Here is an 18,917-nt window from a genome sequence, read left to right as displayed (position 1 = left end):
TGAAGAGCAAGAGGAATAAAAAGTGAACGAGGTGCAGTCTGTATCCTCCAGGGATAGGGTAATGGTACAAGTGCGAGGCAAGAGGCAAAGACTGTGAACCTGGGCCAAGGCACAGAAATCTGCTATATGATGAAAAGGAACTAGAGGAGGAAAACAGAGAGCGGGAACAGCATTCCAGGGCAACCGTATGTATTGGGCACCACATCACCATGCATTAGTACATCGAGGTGTAGGCAAACAAGAAATAGAATGTGATTTAAGTTAATTATAGCTAATTCCTTTTTATTAGAAATAGTTTTTGCTCCACTGATAACACTTCAAATTTAGCTATATTGCTTTGCAGAAAATAACTTTATTTTCTACTGTTTTATCTTCATTATAATGATGAACATCTTTAACTTGGAGTTGTATCTTACAATTATTAAAATAGTCATCAACTGAGCAAGTGTGACAATATCGAAAAGAGAGAGAGTCCAATAATCTGGAGGTATGTCTCCAAAGTTATGGGTAATGTTTTTGTGTCTCTTTTTATGTTAGAATATCTGGCTGTTAAGGAACAGATTGTCATAACGGGGAATTCTTACATTAGATGAAAAAATGAGCAGATGGGCACTGAAAAAGTTTTTCTTCATATGTGTTTCCTAATAGTAAAATAAAGAGAATTTTTAAATGTTGCATGTAAATAAAATGGCTCCGCAAAGCAAATATTTATACAATTACTTGCAGCATGAATAGCTACATTAAAATATACAATTACACACATGGAAGAGTGGGGAAATGACTCCTTCTCTTGATGTTTCCTGAAGAATGTATATTCTGTGATATATTAGTGGTTTTTTCTGGGGCTTAGGGGCGAACAAGTTTCTGGCCTAGAATTCAACGGCATGTTCAAGTTTTCCCGGGCTCCTGTTGCAGCTTCCTTGGTTAAATGTTACCCTCACTAAGACCTGCTAGGCAGTGGGAAGACAGCACTTCTTTTACAACAGGTGACCAAGAATACTGCTGCCACAGTCAATTAAAGCAGGCAAGATTTAGCCATCTTAGAGGAAACGGAAGAAAAATAGAGGTGAAAATTTTGCCTGAAGATGGCGGAAGAGTAAGACGTGGAGATCACGTTCCTCCCCACAGATACACCAGTAATACATCTACACGTGGAACAACTCCTACAGAACACCTACTGAATGCTGGCAGAAGACCTCAGACCTCCCAAAAGGCAAGAAAGTCCCCACGTACCTGGGTAGAGCAAAAGAAAAAAGAATAAACACAGACAAAAGAATAGGGACGGGACCTGCACTAATGGAAGGGAGCTGTGAAGCAGGAAAGGTTTCCACACACTAGGAGGCCCCTTCGCGGGCGGAGACTGCAGGTGGCAGAGGGGGAAGCTTCGGAGCCGCGGAGGAGAGCATAGCAACAGGGGTGCAAAGGACAAAGCGGTGAGATTCCTGCACAGAGGATCGGTGGCAACCGGCACTCACCAGCCCGAGAGGCTTGTCAGCTCACCCACCGGGACGGGCAGGGCTGGGAGCTGAGGCTTGGGCTTTGGTCGGAGCGCAGGGAGAGGACTCGGGATGGTGGCGTGAACACAGCCTGCAGGGCGTTAGTGCACCACGGCTAGCCGGGAGGGAGTCTTGGGAAAAGTCTGGACCTGCCGAAGAGGCAAGAGACTTTTTCTTCCCTCTTTGTTTCCTGGTGCACGAGGAGAGGGGATTAAGAGCGCTGCTTAAAGGAGCTCCAGAGATGGGCGCGAGCCGCAGCTAACAGCGCGCACCCCAGAGACAGGCATGAGACGCTAAGGCTGCTGCTGCCACCTCCAAGAACCCTATGCGCCAGCACAGGTCGCTCTCCACACCCCCCCTCCAGGGAGCCTGCGCAGCCCACCACTGCCAGGGTCCCGGGATCCAGGGACAACTTACTCCGGGAGAACGCAGGGCACGCCTCAGGCTGGTGTAACGTCATGACGGCCTCTGCTGCCGCAGGCTCGCCCCGCACTCCGTGCCTCTCCCTCACCCCGGCCTGAGTGAGCCAGAGTCCCCGAAGCAGCTGCTCCTTTAACCTCGTCCTGTCTGAGAGAAGAACAGACGCCCTCCAGGGACCTACACACAGAGGCGGGGCCAAATCCAAAGCTGAGCCCCAGGAGCTGTGAGAACAAAGAAGAGAAAGGGAAATCTCTCCCAGCAGCCCCAGAAGCAGCAGATTGAAGCTCCACAATCAATTTGATGTACCCTGCATCTGTGGAATACCTGAATAGACAACGAATAATCCCAAATTGAGGAGGTGGACTTTGAGAGCAACATTTATTATTTTTTCCCCTTTTCCATTTTTTTGTGAATGTGTATGTGTATGCTTCTGTGTGAGACTTTGTATAGCTCTGCTTTCACCATTTGTCCTAGGGTTCTACCAATCCATTTTTTTTTTCTTTAAAAAAATTTTTTTTTCTTAATAATTATTTTTTATTTTAATAACTTTATTTTATTTTATCTCACTTAATTTTATTTTATCTTCTTTCTTTCTTTCCTTCCTTCCCTCCTTCCTTCCTCCCACCCTCCTTTCTTTCTTTCTTTCTTTCTTTCTTTCTTTCTTTCTTTCTTTCAACTTTTTCTCCCTTTTATTCTGAGCCGTGTGGATGAAAGGCTCTTGGTGCTGCAGCCAGAAGGCAGTGCTGTGCCTCTGAGGTGGGAGAGCCAACTTCAGGACACTGGTCCACAAGAGACCTCCAAGGTCCACATAATATCAAATGGTGAAAATCTCCCAGAGATCTCCATCTCAACACCAGCACTCAGCTTCACTCAACGACCAGCAAGCTACAGTGCTGGACACCCTATGCCAAACAACTAGCAAAACAGGAACACAACCCCACCCATTAGCAGAGAGGCTGCCTAAAATCATAAGTCCACAGACACCCCAAAACACACCAACAGACAAGGACCTGCCCAGCAGAAAGACAAGATCCAGCCTCATCCACCAGAACACAGGCACTAGTCCCCTCCACCAGGAAGCCTACACAACCCACTGAACCAACATTAGTCACTGGGGACAGTCACCAAAAACAACGGGAAGTACGAACCTGCAGCCTACGAAAAGGAGACCCCAAACACAGTAAGATAAGCAAAATGAGAAGACAGAAAAACACACAGCAGATGAAGGAGCAAGATAAAAACCCACCGGACCTAACAAATAAGAGGAAATAGGCAGTCTACCTGAAAAAGAATTCAGAATAATGATAGTAAAGATGATCCAAAATCTTGGAAATACAATAGACAAAATGCAAGAAACATTTAACAAGGACCTAGAAGAACTAAAGATGAAACAAGCAATGATGAACAACACAATAAATGAAATTAAAAATACTCTAGATGGGATCAATAGCAGAATAACTGAGGCAGAAGAACGGATAAGTGACCTGGAAGATAAAATAGTGGAAATAACTACTGCAGAGAAGAAAAAAGAAAAAAGAATGAAAAGAACTAAGGACAGTCTCAGAGACCTCTGGGACAACATTAAACATACCAACATTCGAATTATACGGGTTCCAGAAGAAGAAGAGAAAAAGAAAGGGACTGCGGAAATATTTGAAGAGATTATAGTTGAAAACTTCCCTAATATGGGAAAGGAAATAGTTAATCAAGTCCAGGAAGCACAGAGTCCCATACAGATAAATCCAAGGAGAAATACTCCAAGACACATATTAATCAAACTGTCAAAAATTAAATACAAAGAAAACATATTAAAAGCAGCAAGAGAAAAACAACAAATAACACACAAGGGAATCCCCATAAGGTTAACAGCTGATCTTTCAGCAGAAACTTTGCAAGCCAGAAGGGACTGGCAGGACATATTTAAACTGATGAAGGAGAAAACCCTGCAACCAAGATTACTCTACCCAGCAAGGATCTCATTCAGATTAGATGGAGAAATTAAAAACTTTACAGACAAGCAAAAGCTGAGAGTGTTTAGCACCACCAAAAAAGCTTTACAACAAATGCTAAAGGAACTTCTCTAGGCAAGAAACACAAGAGAAGGAAAAGACCTACAATAACGAACCCAAAACAATTTAGAAAATGGGAATAGGAACATACATATCGATAATTACCTTAAATGTAAATGGACTAAATGCTCCCACCAAAAGACACAGATTGGCTGAATGGATACAAAAACAAGACCCATATATATGCTGTCTACAAGAGACCCACTTCAGACCTAGAGACACATACAGACTGAAAGTAAGAGGATGGAAAAAGATATTCCATGCAAATGGAAACCAAAAGAAAGCTGGAGTAGCAATTCTCATATCAGACAAAATAGACTTTAAAATAAAGACTATTAGAAGTGACAAAGAAGGACACTACATAGTGATCAAGGGATAGATCCAAGAAGAAGATATAACAATTGTAAATATTTATGCACCCAACATAGGAGCACCTCAATACCTAAGGCAAATACTAACAGCCATAAAAGGGGAAATCAACAGTAACACAGTCATAATAGGGGACTTTAACACCCCACTTTCACCAATGGACAGATCATCCAAAATGAAAATAAATAAGGAAACACAAGCTTTAAATGATACATTAAACAAAATGGACTTAATTGATATTTATAGGACATTCCATCCAAAAACAACAGAATACACATTTTTCTCAAATGCTCATGGAACATTCTCTAGGATAGATCATATCTTGGGTCACAAATCAAGCCTTGGAAAATTTAAGAAAATCGAAATTGTATCAAGTATCATTTCCAACCACAGTGCTATGAGACTACATATCAATTACAGGAAAAGATCTGTAAAAACTACAAACACATGGAGGCTAAACAATACACTACTTAATAACAAAGTGATCACTGAAGAAATCAAAGAGGAAATCAATAAATACCTAGAAACAAATGACAATGGTGACACGAAGACCCAAAACCTATGGGATGCCGCAAAAGCAGTTCTAAGAGTGAAGTTTATAGCAATACAATCCTACCTTAAGAAACAAGAAACATCTCGAATAAAGAACCTAATCTTGCACGTAAAGCAATTAGAGAAAGAAGAACAAACGAACCCCAAAGTTAGCAGAAGGAAAGAAATCATAAAGATCAGATCAGAAATAAATGAAAAGAAATGAAGGAAACGATAGCAAAGATTAACAAATCTAAAAGCTGGTTCTTTGAGAAGATAAACAAAATTGATAAACCATTAGCCAGACTCATCAAGAAAAAAAGGGAGAAGACAAATCAATAGAATTAGAAATGAAAAAGGAGAAGTAACAACTGACACTGCAGAAATACAAAAGATCATGAGAGATTACTACAATCAACTCTATGCCAATAAAATGGACAACCTGGAAGAAATGGACAAATTCTTAGAAATGCACAACCTGCCAAGACTGAATCAGGAAGAAATAGAAAATATGAAAAGACCAATCAAAAGCACTGAAATTGAAGCTATGGTTAAAAATATTCCAACAAACAAAAGCCCCGGACCAGATGGCTTCACAGGCAAATTCTGTCAAACATTTAGAGAAGAGCTAACACCTATCTTCCTCAAACTCTTCCAAAATATAGCAGAGGAAGGAACACTCCCATGCTCATTCTACAAGGCCACCATCACCCTGATAGCAAAACCAGACAAGGATGTCACAAAGAAAGAAAACTACAGGCCAATATCACTGATGAACATAGATGCAAATATCCTCAACAAAATACTAGCAAACAGAATTCAACAGCACATTAAAAGGATCATACACCATGATCAAGTGGGGTTTATTCCAGGAATGCAAGGATTCTTCAATATATGCAAATCAATCAACGTGATACACCATATTAACAAATTGAAGGAGAAAAACCATATGATCACTTCAATAGATGCAGAGAAAGCTTTCGACAAAATCCAACACCCATTTATGATAAAAACCCTCCAGAAAGTAGGCATAGAGGGAACGTTTCTCAACATAATAAAGGCCATATATGACAAACTCACAGCCAACATCGTCCTCAGTGGTTAAAAACTGAAAGCATTTCCACTAAGATCAGGAACAAGACAAGGTTGCCCACTCTCGCCACTCTCATTCAACATAGTTTTGGAAGTTTTAGCCACAGCAATCAGAGAAGAAAAGGAAATAAAAGGAATCCAAATCAGAGAAGAAGAAGTAAAACTGTCACTGTTTGCAGATGACATGATACTATACATAGAGAATCCTAAAGATGCTACCAGAAAACTACTAGAGCTAATCAATTAATTCGGTAAAGTATCAGGATACAAAATTAATGCACAAAAATCTCTTGCATTCCTATACACTAATGATGAAAAATCTGAAAGTGAAATCAAGAAAACACTACCATTTGCCACTGCAACAAAAAGTATAAAATATCTAGGAGTAAACCTACCTAAGGAGACAAAAGACCTGTATGCAGAAAATTATGACACTGATGAAAGAAATTAAAGATGATACAAACAGATGAAGAGATATAGCATGTTCTTGGATTGGAAGAATCGACATTGTGAAAATGACTCTACTACCCAAAGCAATCTACAGATTCAATGTAATCCCTATCAAACTACCACTGGCATTTTTCGCAGAACTAGAACAAAAAATTTCACAATTTGTATGGAAACGCAAAAGACCCCGAATAGCCAGGGCAACCTTGAGAACGAAAAACGAAGCTAGAGGAATCAGGCTCCCTGAATTCAGACTATACTACAAGCTACAGTAATCAAGACAGTATGGTACTGTCACAAAAACAGAAAGATAGATCAATGGAACAGGATAGAAAGCCCAGAGATAAACCCACGCACATATGGTCATCTTATCTTTGATAAAGGAGGCAGGAATGTACAGTGGAGAAAGGACAGCCTCTTCAATAAGTGGTGCTGGGAAAACTGGACAGGTCCATGTAAAAGTATGAGATTAGATCACTCCCTAACATCATCAAACTCTTAGAGGAAAACATAGGCAGAACACTCTATGACATAAATCATAGCACGATCCTTTTTGACCCACCTCCTAGAGAAATGAAAATAAAAACAATAATAAACAAATGGGACCTAATGAAATTTCAAAGCTTTTGCACAGCAAAGGAAACCATAAACAAGACCAAAAGACAACCCTCAGAATGGGAGAAAATATTTGCAAATGAAGCAACTGACAAAGGATTAATCTCCAAAATTTATAAGCAGATCATGCAGCTCAATAACAAAAAAACAAACAAACCAATCCAAAAATGGGCAGAAGACCTAAATAGACATTCCTCCAAAGAAGATATACAAACTGCCAACAAACACATGAAAGAATGCTCAACATCATTAATCATTAGAGAAATGCAAATCAAAACTACAATGAGATATCATCTCACACCAGTCAGAATGGCCATCAACAAAAAATCTAGAAACAATAAATGCTGGAGAAGGTGTGGAGAAAAGGGAACACTCTTGCACTGCTGGTGGGAATGTGAATTGGTACAGCCACTATGGAGTACAGCATGGAGGTTCCTTAAAAAACTACAAATAGAACTACCATATGACCCAGCAATCCCACTACTGGGCATATACCCTGAGAAAACCATAATTCAAAAAGAGTCATGTACCAACATGTTCATTGCAGCTCTATTTACAATAGGCAGGAGATGGAAACAACCTAAGTGTCCATCACTGGATGAATGGATATAGAAGATGTGGCACATATATACAATGGAATATTACTCAGCCATAAAAAGACACGAAATTGAGCTATTTGTAATGAGGTGGATGGACCTACAGTCTGTCATACAGAGTGAAGTAAGTCAGAAAGAGAAAGACAAATACCGTATGCTAACACATATATATGGAATTTAAGAAAAAAAAATGTCATGAGGAACCTAGGGGTAAGACAGGAATAAAGACACAGACCTACTAGAGAATGGACCTGAGGATATGGGGAGGGCGAAGGGTAAGCTGTGACAAAGCGAGAGAGTGGCATGGACATATATACACTACCAAACGTAAAATAGATAGCTAGTGGGAAGCAGCTGCATAGCACAGGGAGATCAGCTCGGTGCTTTGTGACCACGTAGAGGGGTGGGATAGGGAGGGTGGGAGGGAGGGAGGGAGACGCAAGAAGGAAGAGATATGGGAACATATGTATATGTATAACTGATTCACTTTGTTATAAAGCAGAAACTAACATACCATTGTAAAGCAATTATACTCCAATAAAGATTAAAAAAAAAAAAAAGAAAGAAAAATGGAGAAGGTTAGTCTTCACTTCTCTAGGGAGTGCAGTGAGTCGCACAACCCTCATATGTTTGTGAAAACTGCAGAGTCTGTGAGATGGTAATAATGAGATAATGGATGCAGAATTCATTGTCTGCATTGTTCAACTGCTCCACAACTGGCAAATAATGAAAACATTTTTCTGAGATACCCAGTAAAGAACTAGCCACATGGTTTCCTTTAGAAAACAGCTCTCAACTTGCGTGTTTACTGTACTCTAGAGCTTACAATAGGGAAGAACAAATCTGGCTCCATATTAGATCTGCTCCTTTTACGTTAACCTTTGTGCTCTGTTGCCGGTGCTTGGTCATGCTGGCCTTGCGCCTTTACTAAAAGAATGTTGCCTACAGCCTGAAATATACAGGATAGCCTATCCTCAAGCCTCTGACCTTTAAGAGTCCATTCATATAGAGATAAAAAGTTGCAGAGCAGAGCATAGCATTTGTCTTGCTGGAGGTTTGCAGAAACATTGTAACCTGACCTAAGTGGACCGCTACAAGAACAAAGGAATCCGACACCAAGAAGTTTGCAACAACTAACCACACCCCTCCCTCACCTTGCTTTTAAAAGTGCTTTACTGAAACCCTTCCAGGGGTTTGGGGGTTTTTGGGCACAAGCCACCTGTCTCCTTGCATGGGCTTCCAATAAACCTTTCTCTGCTCCCAACTCCAACGTTTTGGTTTATTTGGCCTCACCACGTGTTGGGCACATGAACTTGTGTTCAGTAACAAGGTGACTTTTGAAAAGGGAATAACTGCGACTTGTGTTGCTGGAACTTCGACCCCAGGAGTTAAGGATAAAGCTCTGAGTACTTGGGGCAATGCCAACTGTCCGACCCCGAAGTCTATAGTGCCCTACTGAGAAATATTGCTTTAGACTACACAAATAACTATGCAAACTAATACATATAACAAAAGATATCACTTTCATATGTTCTCCACTGAAGAATTAAAACACACCAAGACAGAAATTTCTTGGTCCAAATTCCAAATTCTCAAAATCTGTTTCTTTCATGATTCACCTCCTTTCCAATTGCTAGGGTTAAGGAACAGAGCAATGCTCAAATACGGCTGTGATGTGGGAGAGGACATTCCCAGAAAAATGAAGGTAGAGGAGAGGATGAGGAGTAGAGCAGATAAGCATAAAAAACAGGTAAAGGCTTGTCACTCATTACTTATGATGAACTGACTAAAATTGCAGCAGATGAAGTTAGTGAATAACACTTTCAATTCTGGAAAAGTCATGAATGAAGACATGGGTGCGTGTTATCCTTGGGACACTGGGGATCACAGATGATACAAAGAAAGAAATAGACCTCTCAATATCTAGTTAATAGAAAAAAATCTGTTTATAGCATCTGTTACCCCACAAACAATGCCATATTTTTTTAAAAATAACATTATCTCACTATCATAATATGTTTGAAGCAGTTATTAAGTTAAAACCTTTACATACATTATTTATGAGCCTAAAAGCAACCCTAAAAATAACACATACCCAAGTCACACATACAGAACTTACCTAACCAGGATTTGAACCCACGTCTAGCTGACATCAAAGCTGGCACCATTTTCTTTCTATTACTTCACACCAAGAGCCCATGTCCTAGCCCTCTTTCCTATTATATTTTATCCCAATTAAATACACATATAGGTATTTATACAGGTGCATATACTGTAAGAAATTCAGGAGATTTTATTTATTACATCATCACAGTACCCAGGAACCTCTGGATCTGAAGAAGAATCACCCACTAGTAGGTACTAATCTTCCGAGTAGTTTTAAAAGCTGCATTGGCACATTTTCACCACAAGGGTGCACTGAAGTAGCAATTTATCAGGCTGGACATGAAGAGTTAATGCTGTTTCTCCAGAAGGTTAATTCCCTTTCAAGGAATATACCTATTCACAATAATATGAAAATTATTAATGATAGGGTTTGTGACATTAGTTGGTGATAAACTGGTTTGGGTGAGTTATGTCTTTTGACGGTCTCTACTACCTAAACGGTTCTGAGTATACAGGATTTGCACTGTTACTCTGCTCACCTGTGATAATTCTCACTACACCTATATAAGAAATAAATCAATTTTGATGACTGGCAGAACACTATTCTTCTAACATTGTTATTTAATAACTCTAATTCTCACGCCACTGATTTATTTTTTCCTTCTGATATGATTTTACACATCTGACTTCTTAGTCTGAATAATATTTTTAGTTATCTAAAACAATGAAGCTGTTCCTACATAAATGTAGGTTTAATATTATGTGTACTGTGTTTAATAGCTGTTCAATATTTAGTAGTAATCACCTTTATAAAACCTATTATGTGTGTGGGGGGATATGTGGATATGGGTGTGCATCTGATAAGAAATAAACCAATGTGTGGAAATGTAAGTGATGTGTTTATATCCTGCCTCTAAGATGATAGCATAATTTAATGCAGCATCAAAGTTTTCCCTGAAAAGCAAGGGGGAAGCACTTGCGTTAAATAATTTTGTTACCTTATTCATAGCCTGCAAAATTGTAGAAATCCAGGGTGCTGTTCAAGGTAAACATGAGTTGTGTAGTGCAGGGTCTTTACAGCCACCGGCTACAGCTCTGATCTTATTTCATTATCTCTATTTATAGTAACATCTACTTAGTTGGTATCAAAAAGGCGAGGACTTCACAGAGACGAGTTAATTTTTTTCCTTCAACGAGTACCTATGGAATACTCTACCATGAGACGGTTCTTTTACTAAGCTGTGATTATACAGTAATATGAGAAACAGACATGGTCTCCCACCATTAGGGACTACAAGACTTTTTTAAACTTTGACCCTAGCTATAAATAAAGAAAAAAAATAATGAAATTTTTCCATTTGCAGCAACATGGATGAACTTGGAGGGCATTATGCTAAGGGAAATAAGTCAGACAGAGAAAGACAAATATTGTATGATATCACTTATGTGTGGAATCTAAAAACTACAACTAACTAGTGAATATAACAAAAAGAAGCAGACTCACAGATATAGAGAACAAACTAGTGGTTACCAGTTGTGGGGGGAGGAGCAATATAGGAGTGGAGGAGTGGCAGGTACATACTACTGGGTGTAAGACAGGCTCAAGGGTGTACAATATGGGGAATATAGCCAATATTTTGGCTCATCTTGAGCCAAAGCTCAAGATATTGATGAGCCAATATCAATTCATGTTGATAACATGAGTTCTCAACTTCTATAAGATACATGCCAAAGGCTATTACTCATGATGCCACACTGGGGTTCACACAAAAATCAGGACGATGCTATGCTACTTGGAACATCAGTAGGTCTATGTATGGCATGTCACACATTTCTTTCCTATCTATTCTTGAGTTAAACCCAGCTAGATAGGAGAGACAAACACATTTACAAAATGATCATACAAAATGTCAATGACTGCTATCAGCCTAATTTATTCTCTAGCTTCTCTTGCCCAAGGATATTTGAAGTCCATATAAAGATATATAGGTCAACACTTTAATCTAAAGAAATTAAATTCTAATTGTAAACCTTGAGTAATTGTGATAGGGAAGGGAAATGTACATAGCACGGCGTTCCTGGTACTAATCACAGAAATAGATATAACCCCCTATTTCAACAGTGTCTCAGACTATAGGACTATAAGAGAAGCAACACTGATGTTCACAGGATCATTTATGTTTACAACGATATTTTAGGTGTGGTCACATCTGTTGCACTCCCGCTTAAAATCACATTATAACTTAAGTAGCCATCGTTGACAACGTGGTTCAGATTACTGCAAAATTTTTAACAAAAATGGAGAGCAGTGAAAATCTGCTGACACTTGAGAGTCATTTTTATGGCCTTTCTTCTTATATCACTATTTTAAAATCCTAGATATAGGAAGTCTAATGACTACAGATCCTTTTCGTGATTATTACCATCATCATTATTATTATTTATAGGAGAGCTCTCTAGATGATTATGAAGCTAAAATCTTCTATCTCTCTGCTTTGCTCATCAGCCAATCTACTTTTCCAAGAGCAGGAGGCATTTCCCTATGTTTGAACATTTCTTGTGCCAACCTATTTGCTCACTTTGGTTACTATTTTCCTTGTGCCCCTTCCACAGTAATAGCTCCACACACACCATGAAAACTGCTGTAATTCCTTCAGAGCTGGAAAAAAAACAGAAATATAGCCCCCTCATTTTATATGTGCAAAAACTGTGGCCTAAGTCAAAAAGAGGGTAAATTAATTGCTAGGAACTTTTGAGTTTTAATTTAGTGTTATTTTTTTCACACCACAATGGCTGCAAATTTTGGTCATTTGCCTCATTCTAAGTTGACAAGAATTCTGGGAATTTTGATATAGCAAATTAGCCCAAATGGTGCAAGTTAAAAAAAACCCATTTAGCAGTAGAGACACCGAACCAATAGATATTAATAAAACAGAAGAGGATAAAATGACACTAACTGAAGTTTTAAGGTTAAGAGTTGTAGACCTGCTAGAATAAAGACTTTTCCTTTTTAACATTCAGAGTAGGGATACAGACATTCTGCCTAATATATTATTTTTCTACAGCATGTCCCTGGAAAGGAATATTCTATTCATATTGAAAGCAAATTCTTTAAAGAGATCCAGTTTTAAAATTTTTCAGAAAAGCAATTTAAAATTAACGTAAGACTGAAACTTGGGTAAAAGCAAATGAAATAACTGAAAATCTCATAAACTTCATCTAGCAGGAGAGCTCCTAAACACAGGTAACCTGGCTTCTTCCATGCTTCCCTTCAGCCCAGTCAAAGCTTGGAGAACAGTTACACTGTGGACTGCCAGAGATAGTGACATTTATAAGATGTACATAAGAGAATGCCTAACTTATTACTATTCATCTCTCTCCCAACACGGAGGCATTGGGGCAAGCAGAGGAAATTACATCCGTAATTATAATTAGGGCAACGATGGAACTATGTTGATTGTCCCGTTTGTCCTTCTACCTGGAACATGACTAGTGATTGGATAAAGGAGAAAAAACATTATTCAAAAGTTGACCATAAGGAAAGCACTTCATGCATATTAACTCATTTATTTTGCCACACCATGCATATCATTATCTCCCTCTAAACAGGAGGAGAAAAAAAGTAAATAATTGGCCAAAAGTGACACAGATAGGAAGTACTAGATTTGAAATTTGAAGCTGAGTTTGTCTGGCTTCTAGCCTATTTTCTTTTAGCTATAGCATATGCTCTCCACTCGGAATTAAATGAACGTAATTATTGGCAGCTATGTATGTGAGTAATACATGTAAACTTACTGCATCACACCACAAGTTGTGTGTGTGTGTGTGTACATATACACATATATATGCAGACTGTTCTCTCCACTGAAAACACTGACTTTCCCTGCTAGTTCCTGGATTTCCACCAGTTACTTTTATTTTACATGTAGCAAGAAAGAGTTTTGAAACTTTATCTTTAATCAGACCATAACTGAAGAAACCTTTCTGGAAAGGCAGCTGTGCTTTAGCCAGTGATGAAATGCAAGACATAAAAGACAACTAGAGAAGAGTCATATATTCCCTGAAGGTAGAATTCAGACAATAGCTGAGAAAAGTTAAGGACAGGAAGACAACTTCCTGCATTCATGATTTTTTTTTAACAATGTTACCACATTAATTTTGAAGTCACTTTCCAAATTGCTAAGCACACTTGCATTCAATTTTCAGTAGAAAGATATACTCAAGTTCAAATATAAGTGATATCTGAATGATTCACACTTCTTCTCCACTGTTAATGTAGATAATCAACCAAAAATATTGAAGGAAACACATTCAGTGCACCAGTAAAGGTTAATATATACACAGGGACAAATGAAGGGGGAAGAAAAGACCTAAAAGACACTAAAATTCAACAATGACTAAAAAAAATTACTTATGATAGCCTTTACATATTCCTAAAATGTGTCATTTTATGTGGATTTTTAAAAAGAGCTCATGAGTAACAGAATATACACCCTCCAATTTTTTTCTCTAGTCAGATCAGATTGCAATAAAATTTAAGTTGTATAACGACTAGATATTTCAAGGAATGATATACTGCAGATAGGTAAAAACAAATAGCATTCAAAAGTTAATCCAATATTAAAGGACCACCATTTCCTGCAGAGTGAAAACATAGAAAGATTTGCAAAAAAGGCAAAGTAAATAAAATGACCGCTAAATCTATTGGTAATCTTATTAAGACAAAATGACACGTTTTAATGATTAGTTGTATAAGTATGGTTTCTTGGCCATGTAGGATAAGGGAGAAAAAGAAAGTCAATAATCATGCATGCTCTATGAGCTAATGTGTTAGAAGTAGGAAAAAAATATTAATCTTAATGGGAACCATTATAACTGCGATAGGTATCTAGCTAATTCTACCAGTGACTAGCCAATTCCAGCATTAGTATTGAGAACTAAATTCTGACCCAACAGTCTAGGGCCCTAATAGCACTACACCATTTCATTTCAAATTGCATTTAGTTTTATGCCCCATTAGTTGAACATTTATATCAACATTAGAATTAAATTCATTGTGGCGTCATGTGCACAGTTTTGCTGGCAATGCAGCAGTGTTTTTTTCTTTTTTTTCCTACAATCTATTATTAATCCATAAAATGGAAATGTTTTCTAGTTAGGATTCAGTTGAGAAATACCAGAAGGCAGAAAGTGAGGCCAGAAGAAACCTTCATGATATTAGGAAAAGGTGAGACTACTTTAGATGCGGAAACAAAAAATAAACTTGGGAAAGAAAAGAATCTTCAAATAGGACATTCTCAAGAGGGAATGGATGATGTTTCAGATACTATTTATACATTCCAAGTTGGTATCCAGCCCTACCCCAAAATGCAGAAAACATCTTCAAAATGTTAATGCAAAATGATGTATGTTGGAATGCGTTTACCAATTTATTGGAAGTGTTCAGCATGCATTACGGCAGTGGGTCAGATTCTCTACATTGCATTTAGGAAAAACACCGGGTGAGAGACTTGGGTTTATGTCATATTTCTCTTTTAATTAAAGGTCTCTAATAAGTGGATTTCAAAGATTAAATCACTTTAAATTGCTTTTGGCACCTAAACAGATTTGGCTGCCACGCTATTCCTGACAGTGAAGCCACTTGTTTTTTGTTGGTTTGTTTTCATTGAATACAACTGAACTTATGTATTCCTACCTTACAAAGTCCTATCAAGTTTAGGTAGCTATTTTGTGAAAATGAATTATCATAAGAGTACACAGTTAGTGATATTAGTAGATCAATATACAGTTTTTTTCCCTATTAGTATCCAGAGATACAACCCTGGCTTAGGAGGCAGGCAAAATGAGTATGTTCAGTAACATTAGTCTACACAAAAGTATCTTAAGAAGCTAGGTCATTATCATTAGTCATGATAAAGATGTCTCCTCAGATATGTAAGTCAAAAGAAAGTTTATGTGGCAGAGTTATGTAAGGAAACTTACAATAGTGCCTGCCCACAAACCATGCAATTTGGAAACAGCCAAGAAACAAAACCATAGAGAAGGAGAGATAAATACAACATGTATTAGGGGTTATTATGCAACTATAAAGATTCAATATGACCCTGGAGATATAGCAAAAAATAGTTATGGAAAAGAAGCTATTTCTTATGCTCAGTAGCTAATTTTCAAACATATGTACCTGTATTTGAAACTTTGAGCATTTCACACATTTTTCTGTATCTGAAAAAAAAATGGATCCAGACTGATATTGTGTATAAATATAGCTGAAAACAGTTAATATAAAGGTAGCCAAAAGCAAAGTTCAATAAGAATTTTAAAAAAGGATATTATTCTGATTGCTGATAAAGTATTTCTGATGTACACTTTGCTCATATTGGAAAAGAATAATTTACTCTTCAATTTTCCTAGAAAGGATGAATTATCTATAGTAAGCTGATTTCATAAAATGTTTAATTAAATAAAAAACTAGATTAAAGTGTCTAGATCGAACAGTAAGTATAATTAAGAGCTTTAGAAATAATATATAACTCCATTTTGACAATATATATTCAATATCTAACAGTTAGTTACATCTGTTTTCTAGATAATTTACAATAAAAGCATTATATATTTTCATTTTTAAATGTTCAAGGGCACTAGGCCTATGAAAATAACACATATTTTTAAATAACTTATACTGGAAAATTAAGAAAGGCATACCCTTCAGGGCAAATGTATTTAATATAAGGTAACATAAGAAAAGTACATAAAATTTTCTTATTCATGTGACTATAAGTATTAAATAAGAAATATCTGAACATATTAATATGTTTTGAAGGGGAAGGACTGTTAAGACAATAGTGGTAGTACAAAAGTTCATATGTTCCAGTAGATAATTTATATATTATGATTTGAACACATATTATATATTGAATATATAACACAACTAATCTTCCCATTTGTGGGCATTTGACTGGGACTACCACATTTTATGCACATTTAAAGAAAAGAAAATGATAATGCTAGAAACAGGTTTCTAGCAATATATGCAATAGACTTAGTGAACATACAACCAAAATAGAATTCAATAATAATAGTTTAAATGTTGGGTGTGACCATGATATAGTCTAATTTATGTTGAAGATAGAACAGTCATAGCTATTTAACCCATCTTTAATAAGCATATAATGTCAAATTTCAAAATGCATGCCTTTTTCTTTTCTTTTTTTGTTTTTTTAACTTACTGCTTTGTAAGTTCTCTTTTGTCCAGCATGTTTCCGAATTTGTTCTCCATTTGGCCCTGTTTCCACATGCATCGAATAGATAATGTCAAAGAAATCTTCAACCACAGCTACCCGCCGCAAAGATAGCTTCTCATCTACCCCTACGCCATCCTAGAAACAAAGCCAAAAAAAAAAAAAAAAGGCACAAGATTAATAAAGAAATATGGAAATATGTATTTAATATATAAGGTTGACACAGAAAGTTCATTAGACAAAAACATTTTAATAAACTGATCCAAATCATCTAGATAATAAAGTTCAAAAAATTATGATTGAATATCTCATTTTATATATTATTTACATACAAAACTTTAAGAAACATGAAAAAAGATATTTGGCATAGTCAATCACGCTTACCCATTAATGCCACCTTTTAAATTTTAAAATGACTTAGTTGTAACCATCAGTGTAACTTTCTTAAGTTACTCTGAAATACATTATTAAGGTCCAGTAATTTTTTTACTGTAATAATTTCTTCTAGATATTGATTTCTTATCTAATCAATATCTATCGTGTCCCTGGGTACTGGGCATTGTGATTAGAGAAATGAAAGAAATAATATGAAACCTCTACTCTTAGTATCATACAATCTAGGAAAGAAAATTCATCTACTCTGCTATCCATATTAGACTAAGGGAGAGTATGGGTTAAAGGTTAAAAATGTGAGCTCTGGAGATGATCTAGGTGTGAACTTTAGATCATCCACTCAGAAGTTGTGTATTTTGTGCAAATCTTTTAAACGTCTCGAAATTTGTTTTCTCACCCGTAAAATAGGGATAATAGAGCCTCCTTCACAGACCTGTAATCATTAAATGAAATAATGTATGTAAAGGATATAACCCAATGTTTGGCATATAGTGAACAGTCAATAAGTGGTGGCTTTTGCCATTTTGATGATCATGATAAAAATATAAGTCAAGTAGTAGGGGAGTTCAGAGAATAAAGATGTCACCTTTTACTGAAGCAACTTCATGCAAGAAACAGAATTTGACATGGGTGGGAGCTGAAGCAGGGGATAAGTCATGGCAGTGGGAAAGACAGCAAAGAGCCAAAAGTTTCCGTACATGACTGAGAAGAATAAATAATAAGTTTGGAATGAGATAAGAGATAAATTTAATCTTACATGGCTGCCACATGAATGAATTCACTACTTCTAAGTGGATGATCCAAAGTTAACACCTAGATACTCTCTAGAGCTCCAATTTTTAAGCTTTAACCCATCTGTCCCTTAGTCTAATGCTGACAACACAGTAGATGCATTTTTATTTCTGAAATGAAAGGGTTTCCTACTTGCAAACACACACACACGCACACACACACGCACACACACACTCTCACACAATGTTCTTAGTCAGACCTTGAGGCATAACCTGAAGTAACATGACAGCTCCATAAATGCTGGCATACAACACAAGAAGATGATTAACCTGAGCAAATCATTACACAGTCAATGAATCAAATGGCAAAAGCCTCTTTGAACAGTAGTGCCAGAAGACTGAGCTTACTGCAAAACTGAAAGCAAATCACCTGATGCTTTTTGTTAGTTTGGTTTTTATTTCATTCATTTATTTCTTCTGGTTTACAATAGGTCTCAGTAGCAGCAGTGCCTAAAGCAGGATATTCAAATAACTATATACATTAAGTCTTATATATGGCCAAACAGCCAGGCATTCCACCTTTGTTAAATGTGAAGTGCTCCCTCACAAATTATCTGTGATGCATGTGGTTCCTCACTAGGTTTCAGACCTTTCTGACTTCTCTCCTTTAACATCTTGAGCCATCTCTTCTTCTACACTGGGCTCCATGGATAATCCTTCATTGCCTTATGATGCAAGACCAATCTGCAGTGAGAGGACAGGGAAGCTGCACGAATCACAGCAGTGACCAGCCTGGAAATTAGCTGAAACTTAG

The 18,917-nt window shown here is 37.3% G+C and overlaps 1 protein-coding gene across 6 annotated transcripts in view; it reads right to left on the bottom strand.

Annotated features, from left to right (window-relative positions):
* Positions 1-18,917, bottom strand: part of NOL4 (nucleolar protein 4) — a 394,425-nt gene that overhangs the window by 275,557 nt on the left and 99,951 nt on the right. For 4 of the 6 annotated variants that reach the window (XM_067699374.1, XM_067699375.1, XM_067699376.1 and 1 more), the window contains exon 2: positions 16,968-17,117. In XM_067699374.1, the coding sequence (XP_067555475.1) occupies positions 16,968-17,117 (150 nt within the window). Of the gene's footprint in view, positions 1-15,922; positions 15,986-16,967; positions 17,118-18,917 lie in introns of those variants that run through there. The other 2 variants (XM_067699379.1, XM_067699378.1) reach the window with 2 other exon arrangements.

The sequence above is a fragment of the Pseudorca crassidens genome, chromosome 12 (genome assembly GCF_039906515.1).
Source record: "Pseudorca crassidens isolate mPseCra1 chromosome 12, mPseCra1.hap1, whole genome shotgun sequence".
Classification (NCBI taxonomy): Eukaryota; Metazoa; Chordata; class Mammalia; order Artiodactyla; family Delphinidae; genus Pseudorca; species Pseudorca crassidens.
The sequence above is the reverse complement of the archived record's forward strand: the minus strand, read 5'-3'. Positions and strand labels throughout refer to the sequence as shown.